General features: G+C 39.6%; 1 protein-coding gene across 2 annotated transcripts; it reads right to left on the reverse strand.

Annotated features, from left to right (window-relative positions):
* Positions 1-7,419: 7,419 nt before the first annotated feature.
* On the reverse strand, positions 7,420-23,926 carry LOC309696042 (potassium channel subfamily K member 5-like). 2 transcript variants are annotated; one of them, XM_082517105.1, is made up of 5 exons: positions 23,277-23,926; positions 11,964-12,075; positions 10,469-10,635; positions 10,175-10,343; positions 7,420-10,066 (listed from the first exon to the last, which is right to left on the reverse strand). In XM_082517105.1, the coding sequence occupies exons 1-5, from the start codon at positions 23,460-23,462 to the stop codon at positions 9,141-9,143; spliced, it is 1,560 nt and encodes a 519-aa protein (XP_082373231.1). In that variant the 5' UTR covers positions 23,463-23,926; the 3' UTR covers positions 7,420-9,140. The 2 variants fall into 2 exon arrangements, with proteins under 2 accessions (XP_082373231.1, XP_082373232.1); XM_082517106.1 differs by lacking the exon at positions 23,277-23,926 and adding an exon at positions 20,891-21,017.
* Positions 23,927-24,955: the final 1,029 nt, after the last annotated feature.

The raw sequence follows: 24,955 nt of genomic DNA on the forward strand, positions 1-24,955 counted from the left end.
GAAGGCCGGACACAGAAACTCAGGAAACAATTGGGTGTCAGAGAGGTCCATGGAGTATTCGCTCCCTCCTGAAGTGTCGTTGCTGTTTTCCAGGCAGCAGAAACAACTCTCCATCTGGTTCCCCGTCTTCCTTTGTTGACAGGAGAGCGTGCTGGCATCATTCTGTCTCAGGATGAATGTGCTACTGATACACAATGGAAGATGGCATTTATGTATTTATACATGCTATTAGCCACCGCTTTGAGCTTTTGGCTTTTGTTTTGCAGGTTCTAGACAAACATGTGTAACGTCATAGGTGCCATTCAGACTTTTGTTGTGTTATTAAAATAAAACAAAATAACTAATTTTTTTTAATGGCATGTTAAGTTGTTCTCTACCACATTTTGGGTTGGAACAATGTGTAAAAAGTAAATAGAGGTAAAAAAAACAAACAAACAAAGTTTTTTTTTATCACTTTGTCATTAAAATTCCACATTTGATTTAAAACAGTAAAAAGAGAATGTGTAAAAATCTGAAACTGACAGAGCTATAGTTTTATTAAATAATGTACACTCTTTGTTCTAGGTTTACTTGCTCATATGCTCATTGTTCTAAATGCAGTATGTAATTGCATGGCAGCAGCTCAGTGCATTCAGGCATTTAGACATGATTAGTCACATCTTCCTTCCTCATCTGCTTGACCTCCAGTTTCCTTCATGTTAGTTTTGTTATGCCTATTTCCCATGCTTTTTTTCAACTCAGTATTTTTGGTGTAATTACTTTTGGTCTTTTTTGTATTTGGCATCCTAGTCTGCCATATGATGGCCCAATTTAAACTACATCTTAACAGGAAGACGTCTAAAAACCATTGTCAGTGAGCATAGTCCAAAATTTAGATTCAAACTTTAGCGTGCAAAGGGAAAACAAAGACTAAAAAGAACATGAAATGCTATCAGCCACCTTCTCTGGAAACACGTCCCATGGATGCTGCAGAAAAGGGACCAGCTAGCTTGTTATCAGCATTGGTGAAGGTGTGGCGGGTGGTCATTAGTACACTTTTCATAGATAACTTGTACATCTGCGAAGGCACCATTAATGCTAACTGATGTGTACAGGTTTGTGGGGAGCATATGCTACAGATGTGTTTCAGCAAGACAATAATAAACTTAATAATAAAGGTTTTCATGCATTCTGCACAGTAAAAGACTCCAGGCCCATAAGAAACATTATACAAAGTAAGTAAGGACAAGGGAGGCACCAAACTGTCAAGCACCTGATATATCAAACAAGGTAAAAGTACAATACCAAGCCCCCACTTAAACAACTTGTTTTTTTTTCTATTTACCCCCCCCCCCCACACACACACACTATTCTGCTTAACTCCAAACCCGTTTTGTAACGAGGTTACCAAAGGTTTCAGTTTTCTGACAGAAAGAGCTTGCTAAGCAGTCTTTGACATTTCACAATCGTTTCACATGAAATCTGCAATGTTGAACAAAAACCTTTTAAGGAAACTCTGCAGGGTGCAGGTCCTTGCATAACCATATCACAACCATATAATTATATAAAGTAAAAAAGCTGTGCAGCTTTTAGGTGTTCTTGAGTCTCTTCATTTGAGTATTTAACCTGATCTTTTCTTTGTTTTCTGGTCTTTTGAAACAGCTTCAAATAACTGTCGCAGCAGTGCAAGGAAGGAAGCGCTTTTGAAATGAATAATAACATTTCAGCTTCAGTCTATGATATGCTGTCATTATATCTTAAATCACTCTATCTCGCTTGAATCTGCATTTTACAAAGCGGGTAAACTTTGTAAAAGGTGATAGGCTTCAGTGTGATTCTAAATGTTTTCCCAGAAGTCTTGCAGCTGCTGTCTTACTGTAATCTATTACACAAGCTAATAAGGAAGCTGTGCCAGAAGGTGCTTTGCTGATGGGATAGACAGAGGAGGCTTTGAAGCGTGGTTTAGGTCATTCTTGCATTATCGTACTCCCTAAACGAACAGCACAGAGCACACCCATGAAGAATGGAAAACATGCAGGTCATTTGATGTGCTAAACAAGGATAAAGTTCAAGTTTTACTGTAATATAGATATAATTATTTGAGTATTAGCAGTTAAACTTTATCTCATCATTGCTACTTTGTGGCTATCCATGGAGGACCGATACAGGTTTGATTTTCCACCACGCCCTCTACACCTAGAGAAAGGTGTTTGTGTTTTTAAATTCTCTTATAGTCTTGATTTGTTCCACTGTTTCATGTAGAAAGTAATTTTATGACATTATATAGAGATATTAACTTCAAATTGATACACATGATTTCTTTTTTCCATGATGTGATCAGAATATCTAAAATACCCGCTGAATATTTGATCCTGTTTTGTGCGTCTTTGTTCTTTATGAGCTTATAAAAAGCTGCAGGAATGTAGATTCAAAGGTCAGACTCTTTTATGACAGGTGAACTCTGAACTTTACAAGTTGAGATTCTAGGTGACAAGTGCCAATGTGCAACCCTTTTGCTTTATATTACTTCTAATTATAACATAAACTTTATAAACTTTGGACCATAAACCTTAGGGTATTTAGTGTGGCTCAGATTCAAGTTTCCAGATAGAGCCAGCACACTTGATGGAGGCATGTTCTATCTAAAGTGCAAACAAACCTCTCACCCTGATCTAATCTGACTCCAAAAATCCCCTAACCATATAAAATCTTCATGGCTGACATTGTGATAAAATGTGTGAAGCGTAAGCACCATGAAACCAAAGACACGAGACCCTCTGATCCTCCTTCACCTGTCCTTTTTCTAACCCGGTCACTTTTTGTTACTCCCCCCTCACCGCCTAGACCCCTCAGGGGAACGTAACAGTTATTGCCCCATGAGCATGACGGCACACACAGCCACCAAACAAGCTGCTCCCTTTTGAGCCGAGTGCCAGACAACACTGACTCTTTGAGTTCGATCACAGAGACCAACTGAGACTTGTCTCAGACCAAATGCCAAGTATCCCGAAGGCATCTTGCACATTGCAGTTACTCTTATGATGAAGAGAAAAGCCTTGAATACACTCTTTGCACACATTTGTACTGTGATGTTCAACACGTGCTGCCTCTCCACAACTGCCTGGTATTCCTGGCTCTAATAATAAAACCATGAAATAATTGCTCACGTACATGCAGTACGATTGAGGCTCTTTTAGCTGCACATTCAGATGGTAAATAGACAGTATTTCAGACTATATTTTTTTCAGACTTGCAGACAAAGTGCTGTTTTTCTGATCGTAGCTTTTAAAAACCTTCCAATTCAATTTTGTTTTTGTAGCAATAATTCATAAGAGTTGCTTTCAGGTAAGAGGATCAGATCAGTCAATCAATCCACTTTGAACAGCAGTTGGTGACAGTGGGATGAAGAACTCCCATTTAACAGAAAGAGATCTCCAGCAGAGGCAGACTTGTGAAGGGCCAGCCATCTATAACAACTGATTGGAGGGTGAGGGCAAAGAAAAGAGAACAAATGGATCATTGAATAAATGACATTAATTGATTTTCTTAATGAATATGTCTAAACACAGGAGGAGTGATGATGTTTCTCCATTTCACAGCTTTATTTGCAAGTGTTAAACGATGCCTATTTTAGAATGGAATCACAACTGGAGGATAGCCGGGTAACAAACTGTAGGTAAAAATGAGGCCTTTCATATGATAGAACCTGTTTTAACCAGCAGCCCATCTCATATGGTGATGTGACCCTTGAAATGCACTTTTTGAATCTTCCTTCAGTGCATATCAGAAACTGGATCGAACATCCAGAGCACCAAAGCTTGTTTCTGTTACTCCATCTCACAGCCATTATACATCATTGCTGTTTAATGTTTATGTTATAGCCCATTATTTTGATGCTTCGATTTATGGTGACGATTGGAGTGAGTGTAAGACTTTTTTTCTCCCTGATTTTTAAAGCGATTGAAATCTTTTTTTTTCTGTCCTGACCTTTTTCATATGGATAAATCATGTACTTATTAACTTATAAAGGACTAGATCTCTAGAAGTGGTAAACTTTTACCTACTCTTGTTTGGGTATAGTAGCTATATAATATGTAAAAGTTTAGATTTGAGATATTTAATAGTTTGTTACATATGGCACAGGGAGTGTAAGCATTTACGCAGATGGTACTTATATTCCCCTTTGTTTTAATTTGACTTTGAATTTGTTTCCTTGATATGAAAGTATCCACAGAATAAACCAAGATAAAACAAGAATCTAAGGCTCAAAAATACTCAAAGTTTGAATGAAAAAGTGGAACATTTCAAGCCACCCCCGTATACTTCTGTGAGTTAGATATGCAAGAGTTATTGCATAGAAAATGTGCTTATTTAGAGGTGGCAACATTTGTTTTAAGACTTTGTTGATTTTAATTGAACTGACCACTTAAGAAATTGATTCAAAAAACTCAGACTGAGTCGTTTTGACGAAGTTGCAGAGTGATGATTTAAGTTTTGCTTCAACCGCACTGTAATAGGAGACGTTTGTGTTTCTGCCACGCTCAGCACGTTTTCATGCTGAGCTCTCCTTTTAGTTCGGTTCAGTGAGAATCATCAGTGCTCAGCATCGGCTCATATTCAAAGTGTGAGCACTTTCGGATCTTTAAATTGTGTTTCGGCTCCGCTACCCAAACGACAGATACGGGAAATCTGTCACAGCTCATGCAGTAACTCTACAGTGTAGCAGATATGTATGAATAATAATCTGTTCTCATGTTAATAGTTTATCTAAGTGTTTGAACGATGAGTATTATTTCAGTGATTTCATTAACTATGTAATTACACTTGGTGCCACTTGCAACATTTTCTCCCATCAAGTGAGAAAGACAGGTGTTACGACCCCTCCCTTGTCTGTGAAGTATAGGGGGCACACTGGCTGGCCACAAAACAGGAGAAACAAACTACGTCCCACAAATTTGCCACCTTAATCTTCAATAACAACTGAAGCTAGACAGGACTAACGCAACACTTCCCAGCACTTAATGGTTAAAAGAGAGGGCGAAGCACTTGTTGCTAGAGCTATATGTACTTTTCCACAAATGATCTTGATGCTGCTCTGCTGTGGCAAACGGGTGTGGTAACCTGGAACAGAGAGGGAGGGAGGGAGAGCAGCTCTCTTCTAAGAAGAGGCTAAAAGGTCAGTGGACATAACAACAGTTAAGAAACTCATTATTCTCACTTCTGAGTAAAACCCCCTGTTATAACCTCTGAGATGGTGGATTTGAACCCATGACCTTGTTAATATGATGCAACAGTTCTAACCACTGCTCCACTATTGCTCAGTGTCAGTGTGCTGTTTTATTAATTTCCCCCAACTACATGATGTTCATCTTACACCATTTTCACACACCTTCAAACGGAGACGCAACAAAAGAAAAAGAAAAAAAGTTTTAAATAGAGATTAAAAATATCAGCCGCTGTCCGTTTTAAGCCTTTTCTACAACTTTTTGGAGGCTCTCTGAGCAGATTTCTTGTAAGTGGAAGACGATCATAGTTTCTGTGGGCGACTGTGCCAACAAAAACTGGTTGTCAAGCAAACATTAACCTTATGTTCTTTTAGCAGATCAGGAGATGTCAGCAGCCTGGCTCCACCCTTATGAATAAACTGAGTGTCATTATCATAGCTGCTTTTATTGCTTTTAGCTGCTGTGTCTGTGTTTACTTGTTGTCTGCCAGCATGACCATGACCCTGTACAGACTGAATTAGTGTTTCCAAAAAAAGGGGGGAAATAACACAATTACAGTATTTTTAATACTGTAAATGTAACTTGAAGCGTTACGTTCTTATAATAAAGGACAGACTGTAGAAGATGAAATGAAAGTATCATTAAACCTTTGAAGGATACTTAAGATGCATTCCAATATGGATTCAGTTTAAAAGGAAGTCATTCTGCTCATTTCCAGAGTAGCTTTGCAAGATTCACAACTCAAAGTAAATTATCAATTTAGTATTATTTATCTCATAATTTTATTGAATCCTTAGTTTAGTATTTTAAGCCAACTTTCTTCTGATCGACTGGCTCTCACTATCATAAGATAGAACAGAAAATGGTTGGAACTAGTGAGTGTCCTTGACTCACTCCATAAATTAGGTGTTGAGAAGGAAAAACAAATTATGCCCACTTTAATGGATAGTCTATGTGTGCTACACAACTTCTGGGGCTGCATAGCAAAGATGGTGTTAAAAACATGTTTGCAATCCATTTTTTTGCTCCTAGCATAGATAAATAACAGAAGAAGAAGAAAGCTATAATGGGTGCACAATGCCAAAAGCTGGACTTTTCCCTCTAACGGCCACTTGAGGCTGGCTCCAAAAGTGAGTCAATGCCCAGACTTGCGTGTTTAAATGTCCAAATTTTGCAGCATGCAACACCAAATGCTTTAGATCTCTGACCAGTTTATATTTAGGCTTGAGCTACAACTGGTATGAAATTGTTACAAAATGGGAAATGGCAGATTACACGGTCACTCATCATTGAAATGATACCATCCCTGGAATTTATTGTCTGCAAACATGGAAGCATTCAATTCATTGAGGATTCACCATCCAGTTTAATTTTGTCATTCATGGAAGTGGGAATACTGTGGAACTCATCTGGCAATTAGCATGGCTTGCTGAAGTATAAAAGAACATTAATCCAAAATTTCAACTTCTCTCATAAATACATAGGGGTAATTATTATTTTTTTTAAGTAACTTGCCCTCTGAAGTACATTTAGTCGAGCAAGTGTTACCAAGAACAAAGCACTTTTATTTTTAGCTATACAACCATAACCTGCATGTTATGGTTGCCAAAATTTTACAACAGCACAGTTTTTAAAACACCGTTCGTCTATTGTGGCATGACTCAAGAGCTGAGACATGAAGACGTGAGGAAACCATCTGAGATCATTTCATGATATGAGCAGGAAACCCCCCCCCCCCCCCCCAAAAAAAAAACAAACACACACAGTGGGGTGACCAGGATAGATTTGTGGTCATTTTTGGGCAGCATACACAAAAAATACAGGACTATTTAATCCCCTAAACCACCCATGACTACAACATTTGGAATGCAGCTAGTGATGGAAAGGATATTTGGTGTATCCAACTGTTTTTCCTTATTTGTGAAAATAGGGTTTACAAATGTAGCATAATTTGAACTGTGTATTACTACCTGCGCAGAGGAAATGCCCTTCAAAACAAAGGGCAGTGCAAAGTTACATTCAAAAACTTAAAATATCTGCACCAAAATGCCCCCCCCTCCCTCTTTCAGTTATATGATGCATGGCCACAGCCAACCATGAACTAAGAGCTACCTCATACCTCCACCACTGGAAAAGACATCAATGCATTACCAGTCCAATAAATGGAGGGGGAAAAAAAAAACAAAAAAACAAAAACAAAAAACAAACAAACCTCAAGATTTCATTCAGTGTTTATTTTTAACGAAATATACAGTTTTGTTCAGAACTCATATACAAAATTTACACAAAAACATGAATAACTTAATCATAACAAAAAGAAACTTACAGACGAGTATAATGGAGTTTTATTACACCATGGAGCAACATTAGGAAGGAAACAATGAACAATGGCCCTAAATCTACCTAACTTGTTCTTAAGTAATCATTTTTTGCTAGAAATTCAGTCCACACACACACACACACACACCAATGCTGCACTAACACATCTCAGAAAATGTGAAAAGAAAGAAAAATAAAAAGTGGCTCTGATGAAACACAAGAGAGGAAGCAGAACTTATTTCCTCATCTTCTTTCACCCAGTGTGAAAGAACTTTTCAGTGAGTCACATTCAACAGATGTTACAGTGATGTTCATCTACTGCTTCACAGTGGATTTAAAGCCATTTCAGGTGATGGCGGTCACCTGCAAGGCAGTTTTCATGTTTACATGAGGAAAACAAAACAAAACGTTTTAATGTGTATTTTATGAGTTTTTAATGAACTTTACTAAATTTAGTTGGCTTTAGATTTAAAGTAGCCCTTTGTGGCACTGGATCTCTGCCATTTTACCATTCGGAGTAATACTGTTTCAAGTTTGTGTGCCAGTTCACGTGCAAAAAAGGCAGAAATAATTAAGGCTGAGACGCATCAGACATCAACAACTGACAGGCCTGTGCAGGCACGGCTGAAACATGCGTCAAAGAGGATCGATCTGCTCCGAGTTAACCTTGGCTCCCTTTCACAAGTGGCACTTCAATCATTGACGGCAGTGCGAGCCCCCCGAAGGCAAACATGAGTAGCAAGGCCGCGTCCCAAGCCCGAGCCATGTTTGAGGCTACTTCAGCCAATATTTACATGGCAAATAAAAATCGTGTAAGAGTGGTAAGGAGGAATGTTTTTACTGTTAAAGGCTTGTTCCAGTCAGGCAGCGCCATCCCAAGTCAAAATACCAACTTTAGGAAGCAAATGCCTAAGGAGGCATCGAACAGATGTGCACAAAACCACAACACCGCCCCACAACTTCACAAGTTTGGAGTCTGTTCACAAAGACGTTTGTTCTAGGACGCATGTGTAGCAGAGTACAGTCATATCTGTTTCTTACAGTCAAAATAAATTGAAATCTCAGACACAGCAATAAGATTTGGCCCTTCATTTTTTTTAAGACATGCTTGGCTCAGATTATATAAAGAACAATGTGCACTGGGATGAACTTTGGTCTATCCTCACTTGGTGGAATTGTGCAACGGGAAACATAAACCCACGTAGCCACTGAATAAAAGCTACCCTTTCCTTCATTTGAATAAATATATTAAAAACCAAAACAAAACACCAATATGGTGATTATAAATACATGAAAATACAGGAAATCAGAAGAAATCCCATGTGAAAGTAGAAAAAAACAAAACAAAGAAATACTTGCTTCTTTGGACATGACAAAATGTTGCTTATAGTTTTTCCAAACCGTATAAAACAAAGAAACAGATCAGTCGTTAAATACTCCTGGGGTTATGTGTCACGTACTTTGCAGTTCAGATTCAGCAAGACAAAGAACACGTGCTCAAGAGTTTGATTTGAAATTTGATCTTGACTTCTCATGATCAGACCCCTTCAAAGTGCAATGCAACTTTCCTCTCAAACACTTCACATTACAATGCTTCGCGTGTGTTGCCTTCACGTGTCAGGAGTCTGTGTTTTCCTCCTTTGCATATTCCTCTACCAGTTTCTCGTATGAGTGGCTGTGTTCTGAACCGTCACTCGTGAAGACAGATCCTTCGGACTCGGAGCTTTGCTCCTCCTTGGAGTTCGTCTCAATGTTTTCGTCGCACGTGGTGATGGAGAGTTTTGCTTTAGAATCGTCGTCGTCGTCCTCGAGCTCCTCAGAGTTATTGCTGAGGAAGTTCTCCTCGTCGATAAAGGTGATGTTGGCATTTTGGAACATTAGAGAATGGTACTCCTTGGAGTCCCACGCCCTGTGACCGACTGATACACATTCTCTCTCTCCTCCATTCTCCAGATTCACATCCTTGTCAAGCTGGTTCTCAAACATTTGATCATGGTTTAGTTCTAGGTCACCCTCCACCTGATCTTCCTTTAGCAGTAAACCATTGTCTGAGCCCAGGAGGTAGTTCTTAGACTTAGAAAATGCAACAGTGACGCAGTCACTAAAGCTATAGCGCCTCTTTTGACGTGGCGAGCGGTCCAGGCTGAGGATGGTATGGCCGTTAAACATAGGAGCATCGGTGCAACTCTTCGAGCGACCGATCTCTTTAGAGTTACAGACCGTTTTGCTGCCATCTTTTTTGTTGCCAATCTGTTTAATCAGGTCATTGTAGCCTTCCTTCTTCTTGGACAAGAAGCTGAAAATGTTGACATCATTCAGAGTGGGAGGCGAAGTAGGGGAAACTTTGTTAGACTCTTTGTAGTGGCGGAGCTCTTCGAGAGATAGCTTGCGCAGCTTGCGGCGTTTCTTCAGGGCTTTGTGGGCTTCAATCACCATCCGAACTTTCCAGTTAAAGAACAAAGAAAGCCAGGCCAAGCCTAGATAAATCCAAACCTCCACAAAGTAACGATACAGAGGTGGATATTGTTTGTTTGGATCCACACCTGCATGGACAAAGAACAGTGTGAGTGATTTGCATTGAAGTTCAAGGTCATCAAGAGGCACCTTTTACTATACTAACTTAACTGTCTAAATTTTAGAAGCCAGCTTACCTGCCACCATGTCTCCAAATCCAATTGTGGTCAAGGTAACAAATGAGAAGTACAAGCCATCAATGTAACTCCAACCCTCCTGAGACATGAAGACTAAAGGCGGGAGGACTAAATGGATCAGGACACCCCAAAGAAGAAAGATAGCCGTGCAGGTAAACTGAGATTTCCTCTGGAGGGAAGAAAAAAAAAAGTTACTTCAGCTGAACAACAGATTAAAGTACTTTTCAAAGAAATTAAAGAAGGGAGTGAGGGGGAAAAAAAAAAAAAAAAAAAAAAAAAGGAGTATCAGCATACCAGTGATAGGCCTTTTTTGGTTAAAAATAGGCCCAGGTGCTTGGCTCTACCGCCAAAAAACTTCCCCAGTTCACTGATCCAGGTAAGACACAAAGGCACACCAAACAGGCCATAGAAGATGCAAAACACACGTCCTGCTGATGTTTTCGGAGAAATGTTCCCATAGCCTTAAGAGAGAGAGAGAGAGAGAGAGAGAGAGAGAGAGGGGGGTAAAAAACAAACAAAAAAAAAAAAACCCAAAACAACCTCCATTGTATTATACAAATAAGTGGCTCATGATCAAATCTGCAAAACTATGCGGACTGACTACCGTCAGAGTTACAACATCTGATACTCCTGTTGGCTAATTTGTAAATAATTTGTTTTTCTGATTTATCTTTGAATTTACTTTTATTATCATTCCTAACAGCATGCTTACATTTGGACACCCTATTGGTTCCTGACTACTCCCTGAAATGTCCTGCGTTGTATAATCAGAAAACAAGAGGCCATTTAATGCAACATGCAAAGATAATTTAAGAGGATTTGAGAGTCCTACATTAGAGGTAAGCAAGTTATAAAAGACTCCAAGACGCCACTTGAGCATCTCTTACAATTTGAAGATAAGCACACTGTTGAAACGTTTAAAAATGCATGATGTAATGTTACTTTCAAGCAATAAACAATTTTACTGTTCACATCTGAATGGATTGTAAGTTGCTCTGTTGCCTCCAAGAGCTTTTGGACTAAATTCTGTGTAATGGAATCCAAAGGATGTGAAGCTTTTAGGTTTGTTCCCAAGTGTCTCTTCCACTTACAGCTTCAACAGTGAGCAACACTTCACTAATCACAAATGCGAACAAACATTCAGCTCCCGGGACAACACGAAGTCCTTAAAAGGACAACACTAAAAACATAGATTTTGCTAAAATGTTAGCTAGCATCTGCCCTACCAACTCAGCTGCCCATTTTCCAGTCACCAAAAGCTTGCTGGCTCACGATATCACCAGCAAAAGAAAAAGCATATCCGAGTGGAAACACTAGTTGACTAGTTTGCCAAATTACTTCAATATTTAACTCTACAGTACTGATTTTAGAAATCACGTAATGGCACAAAACAAAGAAAAGCAACTAAAACTGGCTTTCTACAGCAAACTGTTACCCATCAATCTGTTACTTGGCTACATAATCACAAAACCATCTGAGATCAGTAGCTTCACAATGTCCAAGTAAACTCTGCCGTCAATATGCTGATACTCGGCTCAGTCTCTAAGTGGTTGCATGACATACACTACAAACAGGACAGACTGTATATCTCATCGCTTTGACTGATACAAACGAGCACGATCTGGTGTCATTAATAACTGTCCTCTAAGTTTACACGGTGCTCCTTTAAGATTAAATTTGAGTGTAAATATAAAGACATTTAAAATATAAAAACCACCAAGAGCCCAGCTCTAAAGTGATCCTGCATCCGTTTTATAAATCCAGCTGTCAAACATCCAGAAGAACTTACCGATGGTGGTAATAACTGTAGCGGCAAAGATAACGGCATTTGGCCAGTTCCAGTTATTGAAAGTCTTATTGCCTGTTATTGTGACCCCTTGGCCTGCAGCATCTGACACCACCTGGGGACAATAAACATAGACTGTGCATGAGAAAAGGCTGGACTTTGTCTTAGAGAGAATTAAAGATAGAACAACAGATGGGTGCTATCAACTAGCATTTAGAAAACAGTCCACCGAGCTCAGTACAAGAACGCAGGAAGTGCATCCTGTGCAACCTGCGTTTCTTCTAGCACATCCTTCCTGTGATATGCTGACAGTATCTAGAGTACTACTGATGAGCTGAAACGTCACTCTGGCACCCTTGAGACTCATCTTTAACCTGAGGGCTTCTAAGTCTAAGCCTTTGCTTACTTTGGTAGAGAAACAGGAAGGCAAGCACTGCAAACCTAAACACCCATTTCATAATCGCATGATTATGCAGCATTAAAAAGATCAGGTAGTTTGAAAGCAGTTCTTTTGTTGGACTGTTTTTCCTTTTCCCAAGACCCAAAAACCCGGTTTAACCAAGTTATGTGTGGAATATGTCAGCCAACTCTTTCAATGACATTTTGAAATCCAGATGATGAGGCAAAAGGCGCTTAATCAATCATCCCCAACCATACGTGTCCATCCGCAACCACAACAAAAACTGAATTTTTCCTCCTGGGAATTAGCAAACACCCAACCATGTGTGCCGGGACAATGCACTACCCCACGCTCTCTCTCCCCGAGGGCTGAAAAGGGGGGAAATGTGCAGGCGTTGGCAAAATTCACATAAGCCCTCAAGTCCTGAAAGATGCTTGGTTCTCTAATAATAACAGGCCTGTTACAGTTCTCCTCTGTAATTACCAGAACAAGGGGAGGCCAGTCTTTTGTCTTCTGAAACAACACAGTTGGACTGTTGGGCTTTAGGATGACAGCGGTGATGACCAAGTTTGTTTTCAATCCATGACTAGAAATTAAAGAGGAAAAACCTCAGTCGTTTGCTGTTCGCTTACGCACTTTTGCCAATCCTCCCAGCAACCCAGCACATCTAATGACTGCTTACATTTATATGCATGAGGTAAACTACTTATTGGCCATGTTGAGGCTTAAATTTTGCTTGCATAAAACTGATTACAGGAACTGCAACTGCATGTACCAGATGATCAGAGCAAGCATCTAACTTAGAGAATAATCTACCTGCATAAAAGAAAGAAAATGTAGTATTGTATCTAGGGATGGGTACCGGTGTCCGGTGCCATCTGACATAAACGGTAGTAACCAGACCGAAAAGCAGCGCACATTTCGGTGCTTTATTTCGGTGCTTTTTTTTCCTGAGCTGTGATACACTTCTAGCCAATCATTTTACGTTTCCCAGGATAGTAGGTGGGTCCAGGTACGTACGTTCAGTTAGAGCAGAGCTACAGATTAAAAATGTCCAAGGCGAAGCGGTCAAAAGTCTGGTTGTACTTCACAGCAAAAGATGCAAACTCAGCAGCCTGCAACAAGTGCTTTAAGCTGATACTGTGATACTGTCAAAGGAGGTAACACCTCGAAACTGATGAAACACCTGGCGACGCATAGCGTTTTTTTTTTTAAAAGCCGAGAAATGCGCCGTATTTGATAGTTTGCTGCTAGACCTCACACCGTGCACGTTGGGTGGGTTGCCAGTTATCGGACCCGGAGCAACATCCCCCAAAAACCCAAAGAATAGAGTCCTGGCCCCTAGCCCTGCCAGTGTAGCAGAAATGATGAGGATGATGATGCAGCAGCAGCCGTTCTTCTCTGCGTGAGTAGCTAAATGTTGTTCGTGTGTAATTTACGTTGAGTAGGCTAACCACGTTATTACATTAATGCATGTAAGGTGAACTAGCAAACATCATCATAGCTACATGCGGCTGTCCTCTTGTTTGATGGCAGATACTCCCTTCACCCTGGACAAAAAGGCTAAAATGACCAAAGAAAAAGTGGGAAACAGCTGAACATGAGAGGTTTTTGGACAAAGTTTGTGTTTTTTTTCCCCATTGTTTAAGCACTGCTTCCAGCCAAGAGTGATACCATATATGCCCCATAGCTGCAGAAAAGGCTAACATTGTTATCTTTTTACAAAAACAAAACAAAACAGCTGAACATGGGAGGTTTTTGGACAAAGTTTGTGTTCTCCATTCTTTAAGCACCGGTTCGAGCACCGTTTAAGCACCGGCACAGTTTCAAAAGTACCGATTTGGCACCGGTATCGGATAAAACCTAAACGATACCCATCCCTAATTGTATCAGACTCCTCTTGGTTAGAGGTAGGAAAAAGAGTTTAGGATCTAAGAGGATTTTTAGAATATGTGTCACAGATAAACAGGCTAATTGGCTGGATATAAACAATGTTTGGTCAAGTCTACGGTCAGCATTTTTTTGGGCACGTATAAAAATATGCTAATTCCATCATCCTTTTTATTTTGCTGACCTTGAGTGGAGAGCTGTACACCTACACTCGCGTGCGACTACAGTGCGATCCATTTTTCTTTCACTTTTGTCCACTTTTTCCCCCACAATCAAAGGATCCCTAAAAGTTTGAGGATTTTGAATTCTTGCATGCATTGCACATCCATGCTTGTGCAACATATCCCCAATCGCTGCACTGTCGGCAAAAAAAACTAGAAAGTTTTAACACATGTTAAAAAGCTATTACGCAAGCTGCCAGGGTGGAGAGATCTATGTACAGATCTCCTCTCTCGATGAACAAAACAGGTGGCACCGAAACCAGCAAGCTGAGGAACCTGAATAAGATGAAGGATGCTTTGCAGCCTCTAAATGAACAGATGGGAAAAACACATGGTATTAGCTAGCTTACCAGGCATGTGAATCATGTTAGAAAGTGTAACAGAGACTCCCACATAGGTGCTTTGTTCCACAGTACTACTCACTAATCTTTTCAAAGGCTGTGTCATAGAGTGTATTAAAAAAAATGCACCTATTCAGCTGATCAACAAAGGTCTCTTTAACCTTATAAATTCTAGATACAGATATAACGTGTCATCTTCTAGATGATGACGACGACTCTCCAAGAATCTAATATGCGCAAACACAGCTCTAATCTGAGCAATGCACTTTTTAGACCTGAAAAACCTGTCTGGTTTTTGTTCTTTGTCAGACTTTGATAGCTTGGGCTGCTTTAATGCAGAGTGATGGCATTTCTAATAACACAGCTAACTTTCTGGAAATCATGGTGGATATTTAATCTCAAGATGAAGCAATAAATAATAAGCGATTCGTTCATTACTCTGAAACTGATGTGAACTCTTCACCTCATTCTCGCATTATACAGAAGATCTGAGGATGTTCATAGTCTGTCTGGCAGATATACATGGCTCAAGTTTAGCACATATAAAGCTACTGATTCACCTGAATGGAATGAGCACAGCAAAGGCTGACGCATGGAAGCAAGTACCACATACCTCCGGTGTATGTCAGTCAAATAGAAAATGTGATGACATCTAAAATTAAAGCAGACTGAAAATGCAAGTCTTCAAATTTCTTGTGTTTCCACAACTAAACTTTCTCTCGAACAAGCTCTGCAGAGCTAAAAGTCCGTGAAAGGTGAAAAGGTCAGCCAGAGGCCACCTCAGGTCACTAATGAGCATGAGGAATGAGCAAAAAGCACAAAAGTGTGTTTGTGTCAAAACGGGACCAAACAAGCTCAGGAGGAAGCTGTTAAACTGGCTTCATCACATGTCTGCCACTGTCCAAATAGTAGCTAAACCACACAGATTAAACTCCCACGGGGCAGCTTATTTTGCAAATAAAGTGATCACAGAATGTAAAGTTTATTTATAAAACGTTTATCTCTAAATGCACAAATTTAAAAAAAAAAAAAGAAAAAAAGGGTAAAATAAAAAGAAATTTGGCAAATCTTGTTAAGCAAACTACATTTTCCCCAATTTGCACACAGAGCACATGACAAATTAAATGAGGGAAAATGAATAAAATGCTGCTTTCAATAAAATGAACCACACAAAGACTTCATTGCATTACTGGACTATAACATTAATGACAGCAAGATGCTTGTAACTTTAAGCAGGTTTAACATGCTTTAACGCCTCTCTATCATGATAAAGTTTTATGTGAGGAATTCTGAATGGCACACTTTTAGTTAGGTCGGAATCAAAGACTGCTTATTAATTAGAGAAAGAACAAACAAATTTAACTACTGTGGAGTTGGGCAATATCTTCAAATCTTCCAAATGGAGATCTGTGTGCGACCGCTCTCCCCACTGCCTCATTCACAAAATGAGAGAGAGAGGAAAATAAATAAAAAAAAAATCCAAAAAAAAAAAAATCCACCCCTTGCCAGAACTGTTTTCACATAAACAAACAAACAAAAACCCATGGCCCAGAATCAGCCCATGGACCATCCTAATCCAGCCCCCTGAACACCCAAAAGAAGGAGTGAAACAACTCAATAAAAGAAAAGAAAAAGAAATGCAGCTTTATGTTAATGCATCTTGAGCTGATGGATGTAATAAGTCTGTATTCAACTCCATTTCAACTGAAAGTAGCCCAGTTATATGCAAACAAGCGCTTTCTGTAATGAGCAACCACACCTTGACTTTAATGACAGAACTATTGAAAGCATTAGAGTGCATCGTTTTACGTCACAATATACAAATAACTAACATTACCATTTGTGTCTCTCACGTAAAGTTCCCGGACCAATTATCTGTTTCACCAAAATTAGAGAAGAGCATAATTCTGTGTCTCACGTTTTCAGTGTGCCATTTTTTTTGTTTGTAATTCAGAGCTACAATCTTGTCCACTGAAAAGACAGAGATGAAATCTTTAAATATTTCAAATTACACCACTGTGTCACAAAAAAAAGTAAAAACAAACAACCCAGCCCAACACTAACACTCATCACACACACATCGCATGACAGAACACAGTTCACTCCTCTACTAAAAGCTCCTTTCATTTCTGTATAACTAACTGAAGGTTTACCACTCTGCTGCAGGACACAGATAACAAAAATAACAGTTAAGAAAAAAAAAAAAAAAAAAACCCTCCACAATGACAAACTGTTATCAGGACAGCGGCAGCTCAACATGCCACTCCAGCTCTGTGTTTTTCCACTTTCAGTACAACAGAAGCAAACAGCAGTGTACAAAAGCCCTTTCTGAGCTGCAATTAATGAAGAAACTGAAGCTCTTCTGTCTCATTATGTATTTATTCCTGAGGAAGAGGCAGATAAGCTGCAAACAATGCATCTGAGTAACAGTACTGACATCTGACTGCATGTACGGTACGGCAACCAAAGATCCAAGCATGAGGAAAAACAACAACAACGTCTTCAAACTTTTTTAGGATAAATGAAGTAACAGTAAAGGAAAAAAAGGACTATCCATCTTTTTCATGGATTTAATGAATGTATAAAAAGGGGAATAAAATTGTAAGCCAGTAAAAGTGAAAAGATTTTTATATCCAAGATGGTGAAATCAAGATTTGTGAGTGGTTGCTTTGAATTAGGTTGTTACCATCACATGAAGCAGGCTTGCTTTACTGACACCACAGTGCGTTCTTTATTATCCAATTTATTGAGTTTATTAGTATTTAAGTAAATTAAACCAGGCTCACTGAAGGTTCAGAGGAAACAGGCCTTATCTGGAGAGAGGCTGCACTGACCTAAATGCTGAATCAGCATGTACAGACACTGTATAGTATGTGCCGTTATCTGGATAAACGCTACAGATTATTTAATCCTTGCTTCAGCAGGGTTTCCCCATGCTATTACTGCACAACACAACCCTCAAACCTTAATGTACAAATTTCTGTTGAACTACTCTGCTTGCCCACATTTTCTTTCAGATATCCTGGTGAAACGGCAGGTTTTCATATTAAACATGGCCAAAGTTAAAAAAAAAAAAAAAAAAAAAAAAAAAAAAAAAAAAAAATTTGGTCCCACTGGCACCTCTGTCCATGTACACAAACAAACAGATCCCATTTCCACGAGATGTTATGATGCTGTGCTTCATTAGAGAATGAATACTGTATTTGTTAGAGCACTAGATAATCACATGTTTTGATTTTGTTTTTGAATGAGTCCGGACTCCAAACAACTACCAACTTTATGTCACACTTGAAAATGTACAAATATTTAAGACTCAAGGCTCCTTTAGATCAGTGTCTACAACTAATCATGTGCTCACCCATGATGGAGAACAATCCTGGCTTTAATTGGGACTCAGCTCAGTTTAACCTCCTGGAGACTAATGTATGAGTTTTGAAGAGCACCTAAAGGGAGTCACCGACACCCTACAGAAACTTACAGGGCCGCACCCTGTGATTTCTTCACTTTCCAAAATGAGGAACCAAGTCTTGGTTATCACAAGTCAGTGACCGGTGGACAACATTTCCAGGCACATGACAAAATAAGCTGTCCCCAAAAACAGAGAGCCACTTCTCTTTTCTGCTTCTTTTGAATTTCTTGCCAAACGCGTGAAAGCAGGACTGGGCGATATATCGAGTTTTTAAATATATCTTTATATTTTTATTTGAGATATAACAATATAGTTTAAATCGATAGTCTATGTTACGTCATAATTATACTTGTGGAGACGCAAGTTTGCTTCTCTTTCGTCTACTTTTGTCTCTCCCACACACGGGGGCTGCAAGGCCTAAAATCCTTTCATTTTCTCAAAAATCGACAGCGAGCCTTATGTATGAATTCTGGTTGTGCTTACTGACCTCGAACCGATTTTATGTGGTGCTCAGCAATCTGTCAAAAAATGTTTTAGTACGACTTTGGTAAGCTGCGAAGTCGCACCACTTGATGGATTGTCGGAGCATTACGGCTATCGTAGTCAGGAGCCTCGCGGAGTGATACGTACTGTGCTTCAACGTAATATTACTGTATTGTGTGCATATACGGACCACAAATGGCACCTGTAAGAGACATGGTTGCAAAGAGGATTTCAAACTCAAGGCTGTCAGTCACACAGTAGAACTTGGGAACAGAGCAGCTGCGAAATCGGTCTTTGTTATTATGCTCAGCGTCTTTTAGTTTAGATTTAACTGCACAGTTCTGAGTTTTTTGTTATGCACAAAAACATTATTTTATTTATGGAGCATTATTATTTAATAAATGCTGATAATTTATTTCTGAGTAATTTTTCTTTCATGTACATCTACACTGTATGTTAATAAAAGTGCCTGTGTGAGATCTGGGACACAGCTTTGACTAAGAACTCTTTTTGTTCTTACTTTATGGCTTTAAAAAATAAATATCAAGACAACGTATATCGTCCTACGTGAAAGCGCTAAAAACGTCTTGTTCAGACTCAAATTTCTTTCTTTAAAAAGTTAAAAAAAAAAAAAAAAAAAAAAAAGACACCCTCCCCCAAACTAAAAATACCAATTTTCTTAGCAAGAAAAAGAGAGAGAAAAAAAAAACAAAAACAAAAAAAAAACACTTTCCATCAGAGACTCAAAAATACTTAAATCTTAAAATATATGTTAGTGAATTTGCTAGTGTGGATGGCTGTGTGCCTGCCAGTTTCTTTTAAAACTCGGACTCATCCATGGAGAGACTGCACTTTAAAGCACCAACTACACATGCATTCTTCAAGTGGACTTCAAAGAGTGACCACTGGTCTGGTTATCTGCAGTTTTCCATGTTTACAACAGAGCATAATCCCACCTTAGACTGAAGGTTAACCTGGCAACGCAGCAGATAATCAGAGGATACAAGCACTACAATTTGTATGTTTGTCTGGAGCCAGTCATTTGAAACAAACAAAAATCCTGTAATTCACTTGCATTTTCAGGAAGTGGACACCTTTTTCCAAGATCATTTAAAGTCATTTTACTGCAGAATTCTAACCACACAGAGTTTGAGTGGAGTGTTTTTTTTTCCCCTTCTTTTTTTTTTGGGGGGGGGGGGGGGGGGGAGATTGTGGGGAGTCAGATTTATAGCGTCAGTTTATTTTACTCATGCCAATGGGAGTAACAACTGAGCTGTACCTCTTACCAAACTATTTAGGGGCTTCTGAGTAATGAAAGACTTCTAAAAACATGACTTAACACCAAAGCCGTTCCAGTCTGGATGATTTCATCTCAAGATAAATTTTCTTCCAAGAGATGTCACATACCTTAAAAATGGCTGACTTCTTGATTTTTTTTTCAGAAGGCTAAAAAGAAAAGGCCTAAAATTGTTACCTGTTGTGCTACATAGTACAGTTTGAAGTGATCGAGAAGCCATCTCAGTGTATATGATAGGCAGGATAATGATGACGTAACTGGTTAAAATCTGCAGACTGTACATAAAAGATGGATATAGCCACTGAGATGTAACCGACTGGTTTGAGAAGGCAGGTTTTGAAACATCGAGCTGAGGGTGACAAGTAAGGTGTGAACCTGCCTGGCAAACTAAAAGATATTCATATGGTAGCAAACTGTCAATCTCAAGTTAGCACTGTCATAAATCACATCCTCTTGACGATAATGTGATCTAAAATTAATATCACATCGTATTGCATAAGACTTCAAACTTGCAAGCCTGTAGATTCATTTAGCTAATTTTCTCAGACTTTTGTACAATATGATTTTTGTTTACACCCGTACGTTACCCCCTAGGTGGCCATTAAGAAGAATGCTGATTGACCACATTACGGCACTGGATTCATTTTGCAGACCAAGAATATGCATCACACTTTTTAAAAACTTTAACACTTATTTAATATTGTGTGCACAGGCCTCAGGGCTACACATGGAAATTGTACATCTTTTCTCTTACTAGATTAGTGTATAGTGGTGATGAAGAATACAACAAAATGTGCTTCTATTTGTGCCATAATTGCTTAAAGATAAAAACCAAACCCGAGCAAATAAAACACCACTTGCTGCAAATGCAGCTCAGAACACTTTTTACCTGCATGTGTAAATTTCAGCTCCTCCTCCTCTTGTTTATTCTGGGCTGTAACAGAAAGCACGCTGCTTCCACTTCTCTTATAACAGCTACTGCTTTCAGGAAACTTCAGTCGTTTTTGTGGGAGAGATAATGTTCACCCCCCCCCCCCCCCCCCGCTGAACTTTTAGCAGCCTCTCAAGAGCCAACTTTGATGGGCCATAAAATCCAATCTGCAAACTGTGACCACTTCAAGGCTCCTGCAGTTAATAGTAAAACTCCTTGTTAATAAAACAGAACTTTTACAATAGTGTTACAGTCTCTCGTTAAGCTTGCTTACATTTGATTTAATCGTTAACGAGCTGGGCAGAGTTACCACAGTGGAAATCTAATAGAATCTGCTTCTTAAAAAAAATCTTGTTATTAAAATGACTGTAATGCTTTTGCAGCAGGTGTTTCAGCAAACAGCAACAGAGAAAACATAATACCACAAGAGGAGAACAACTGTCTGCGCAGCTGGGGGAACATGTCAATGTGACCCCCCACCCACACACACACACACACACACACACCATGTTGCCTAAGACTTCAGAGAGAAAACAGAAGCAGGAGTCATTTCTGCTGCAGCTGAGCAGCTACTAACACCAAATAAACTTCTCACTCTCAGCTGATTTATAGCAGCAGCTGCTGCTGAAAGGGAAACTGCCAAAATCTCTCAGCCATATTATTCTCAACTACATTCATATGCAGATTTGGCCGCTTCAGGGGTTTTGGCTGTTTGAGACTCTTTCAACTGCCCACAAAGAAGCAGAAGGAGGAGAGGGGGGGGAGAATCCCCCCAATACTGGAAGGGGGGGGGGGGGGTAGAAACAGGTTGAGACATGTTCCAAGTGCAAAATGTGAGAAACAGGACCCAGATACCATCTAAATTTTCACCTCTGGCAGATGGTGAGGCTTCTCTCCTTTCTCTGATGCGTCCCAGAAAACAATGAATGCCTGGCCCAAATATGGGAGTATTCTGTGGCCTTTATTGATGCTCCCAACTCTGAAATAATCTGAGAGATTATATCGGCCACTTGTTGGGTGTGTTGGCACTCAGGATGCGTCAGGCCCTTCCACCCCTTTCCTGCACTGAAACAGAGCTGAAAGTGCCACAAGTAGCCTGAATATGTCCCAAATATGACTGCTATGGATTGTGATAAAGCATGTAATGATGATAAAACATACTTTGAGCATTCATTTTCACACAGCACAAATTCATTCACAGTTTAGCTCATCTAAAGTGTCAAGATGACAAAAGGAGAAGCTTTGGTCTTCAAGATCCTTCTAGAAGAAGTGCGTTTCTGCAGGTGATCCTTTGGAAGGACTTCTAATGCTGGGAGCATTGCATGCCAAGAAAAGGTGTCAGTTGGTGGCTTCAGCTCACCATCAACCCCTGCCCAGCTGCCTTGCTGTTCTCATGAGGAGCACGAGTTCAGTCTTATAACCCATGCTGAGCCAGCATGGGTTATTCCCAGTTTTGGGGGGCCCAAATGCAATTAATGAAAAATCCATTTTAATCGATGAAGTTGGATCTTTGGCTGATTCAAGGAAGCTAGAAAACTGCAAATACGGGCCAAACAGTTTGTTTCAGCACTCTTCTTCTCCAGTGTAGGACTTCCCTCCAAGTTCAGATTCAACAAATGGAAACCAAAAGGTCATAAAGCTCTGACAGTCAAAGTAAATGAACAAACAGCATTGCGTGGGGCAAACAAACAAAAAAATTACATGATTGTTGACATATTGTGGTCATTCCATGCTGACGGGGGAAACCACAGAGGTCAGTGGCCCCGGTTTTTTGGTAAAGAAACTGCCACTGTGACAAGAAAGTAAATGGAACAACAAGTACTGCAGATTTTAAGATCTGAGGTCACAGATTAGGACATCCACACCCACATAATCACTGCTTTAGATACACTGTCACGTTTACAAGTAATAAAATAATTATCCTAATCATTAGGCATGGACAACAGGACGCCAGCAAAGATAATAAGACGGTTTGATGATAATTATTACATGAGTTCTGGTCCTGTAAATTTTAAGATTGGGGGCATGTAAACAGTTAAAGCTAAGTTATCTCTCCTGCTAAGCTTTTTCCCTGCATCAATTTCTCGTGGAAATTTGTTGCTTTATGATTTATAAAGGACTAAAAATAGGCACCGTTTAGTAGTGAATTTATATATTAGTGAAACTGCCAGTCTGACAGCAGCTGGTTAATCAGGCCAGGAGGTTTGTGTCGTAAAAGCTTACAAACCAGCTGGGGCTCAATAAACACTCAAGTGTCCAGTGCCTTCCAGTAAAACTAAACAGGAAGTTATCTTCATGCAGCTGTGAAACACAGAATGAAACGTTTGAATGAAGATGTCCATACCTCCAATATTCTGTCCAAATCCCCCCCGGACAAGCACGGATATTTCTCCAATATTTTGTCCTTCTGGGCATTGTACTGCTTTACAGCCTGGTTCCAGTTGGGCTCCTCTAGCACCTGAAAAATGGCTGCCCCGATGGACAGGTAAAAAATGATGGCAGAGGTCAACAAGGGACCTTTATCTACCATACTTCTGCACAAAGGCTCGGAGAGCGCGCGGGACGGGGGAAAAAGACAGAGGGAGGGGGGCAGATAAGAGCAGGAACCGAAACTATGCAGAGCTCATACTCTGCAAGTTTACCAAAAGTTTCCCAGAAAGACCAGCTGACAGCATCGGGCTCCGGACAGGGAAAGCTTTAAAAAAGCGCTTCAAAAAGCTCGTTGAGCGTGCGCGCGCGTGGAGCTGCAGGAGTAGTAATGTGTCCACGTGCGCAACCAGTGGTAAACTGAGCGCTGAGAGCAGCAGACTGCAAATGAAGAACAACGGGACCGAGCACCGCCCACGAGTGAACCACTCTGAAATCCGCTTCCTTCTTTCCCTGTTTTCTTTTCCTACAGGTGCACTCCTGAACACCGTTTACACATCCAAACCTCTTTAAATCGCAGAAGCTTCAGTCAAAAAGAATGAAAATTTTTAAGAGATCACCAGAGCAGGGGCGTTTCCACGTTTTTTTTTCGTCTTTTTTTGTAACAGGGTGGCCAAGAGCAAGGGAGGAAGGGGCCCCACAGGAAATTAGTGTGGAAAATTGGTGTAGAAAAAGTCTGGCTACGATTTTCAGGGTCGCCTGCAGGCCCAGGTCCTCACACAGATGGTTTTATTCAGTGTCAGGTTATTATGTATTTTATTTTATGTATTTAATGTCAATTTCATTGGCATTTCCTGTTTTCATTGTCCTACTTGTGGCAATGCCAATAGATACCTCATACATTGTATTGTGGTAAGCACCAAAACACCTAGAAGATTCAAACCCAGGGCCTTTCTGTTCCGGTTGCTTTGGACTCTGAATGTGGTACAATTCACAGTCGTGAAGTCAGCTTGTTCCGACAGTTATTATAGTAAACTAAGTAAAAGAAAATTGATTCAATTCAATTCAAAATTATGCTAAAAAATAACAATTAACCATTAATTAAAACCACACCGTGCACTTGCAAAACAAGCTAAATAAAATAGAAATAAACAGTTAATGTCTTAGTTTTAGAATTTCTGAATGGGATCAGATTCTTCAGGTTTTACTACATCCATCTACATATGACAGATGCAGGCACTTTGCCTTCAAAATAAAAGTCCTCAATTGGTTTCAGCGTTAACATTGAAAAAGAGCCAGAATTCTAAATAATAATGTGTATAAGTAATAAGAAGAAGAAGTAAAAGAAAATAGCTCTTTAAACACAGTTAATGTGGCCTTTGTTATAACATTGTTTGGCTCACTATCTATGCCTACATTCCATCCAGTTAAAGATTACTTATTTAATCCATTTATACAGACAGTTTGGTAGGAATTTACATGGATAGAGTGATGTAATTGTCATGACAAGTTCAAGTTAAATAAGCTTTCTGTCACAATACCATAGACTTAAATATACATCCCAAACCTTTATAAAATACAGAAACTGATGAATGATCTCCCCCACAGGCTATCAATTTTGCAAAAGGGCAGTGTTTGAAATAGCTGATTTGTATT

The sequence above is a fragment of the Aulonocara stuartgranti genome, assembly GCF_965226115.1.
Source record: "Aulonocara stuartgranti genome assembly, chromosome: 19".
In the NCBI taxonomy this organism is placed as follows: domain Eukaryota; kingdom Metazoa; phylum Chordata; class Actinopteri; order Cichliformes; family Cichlidae; genus Aulonocara; species Aulonocara stuartgranti.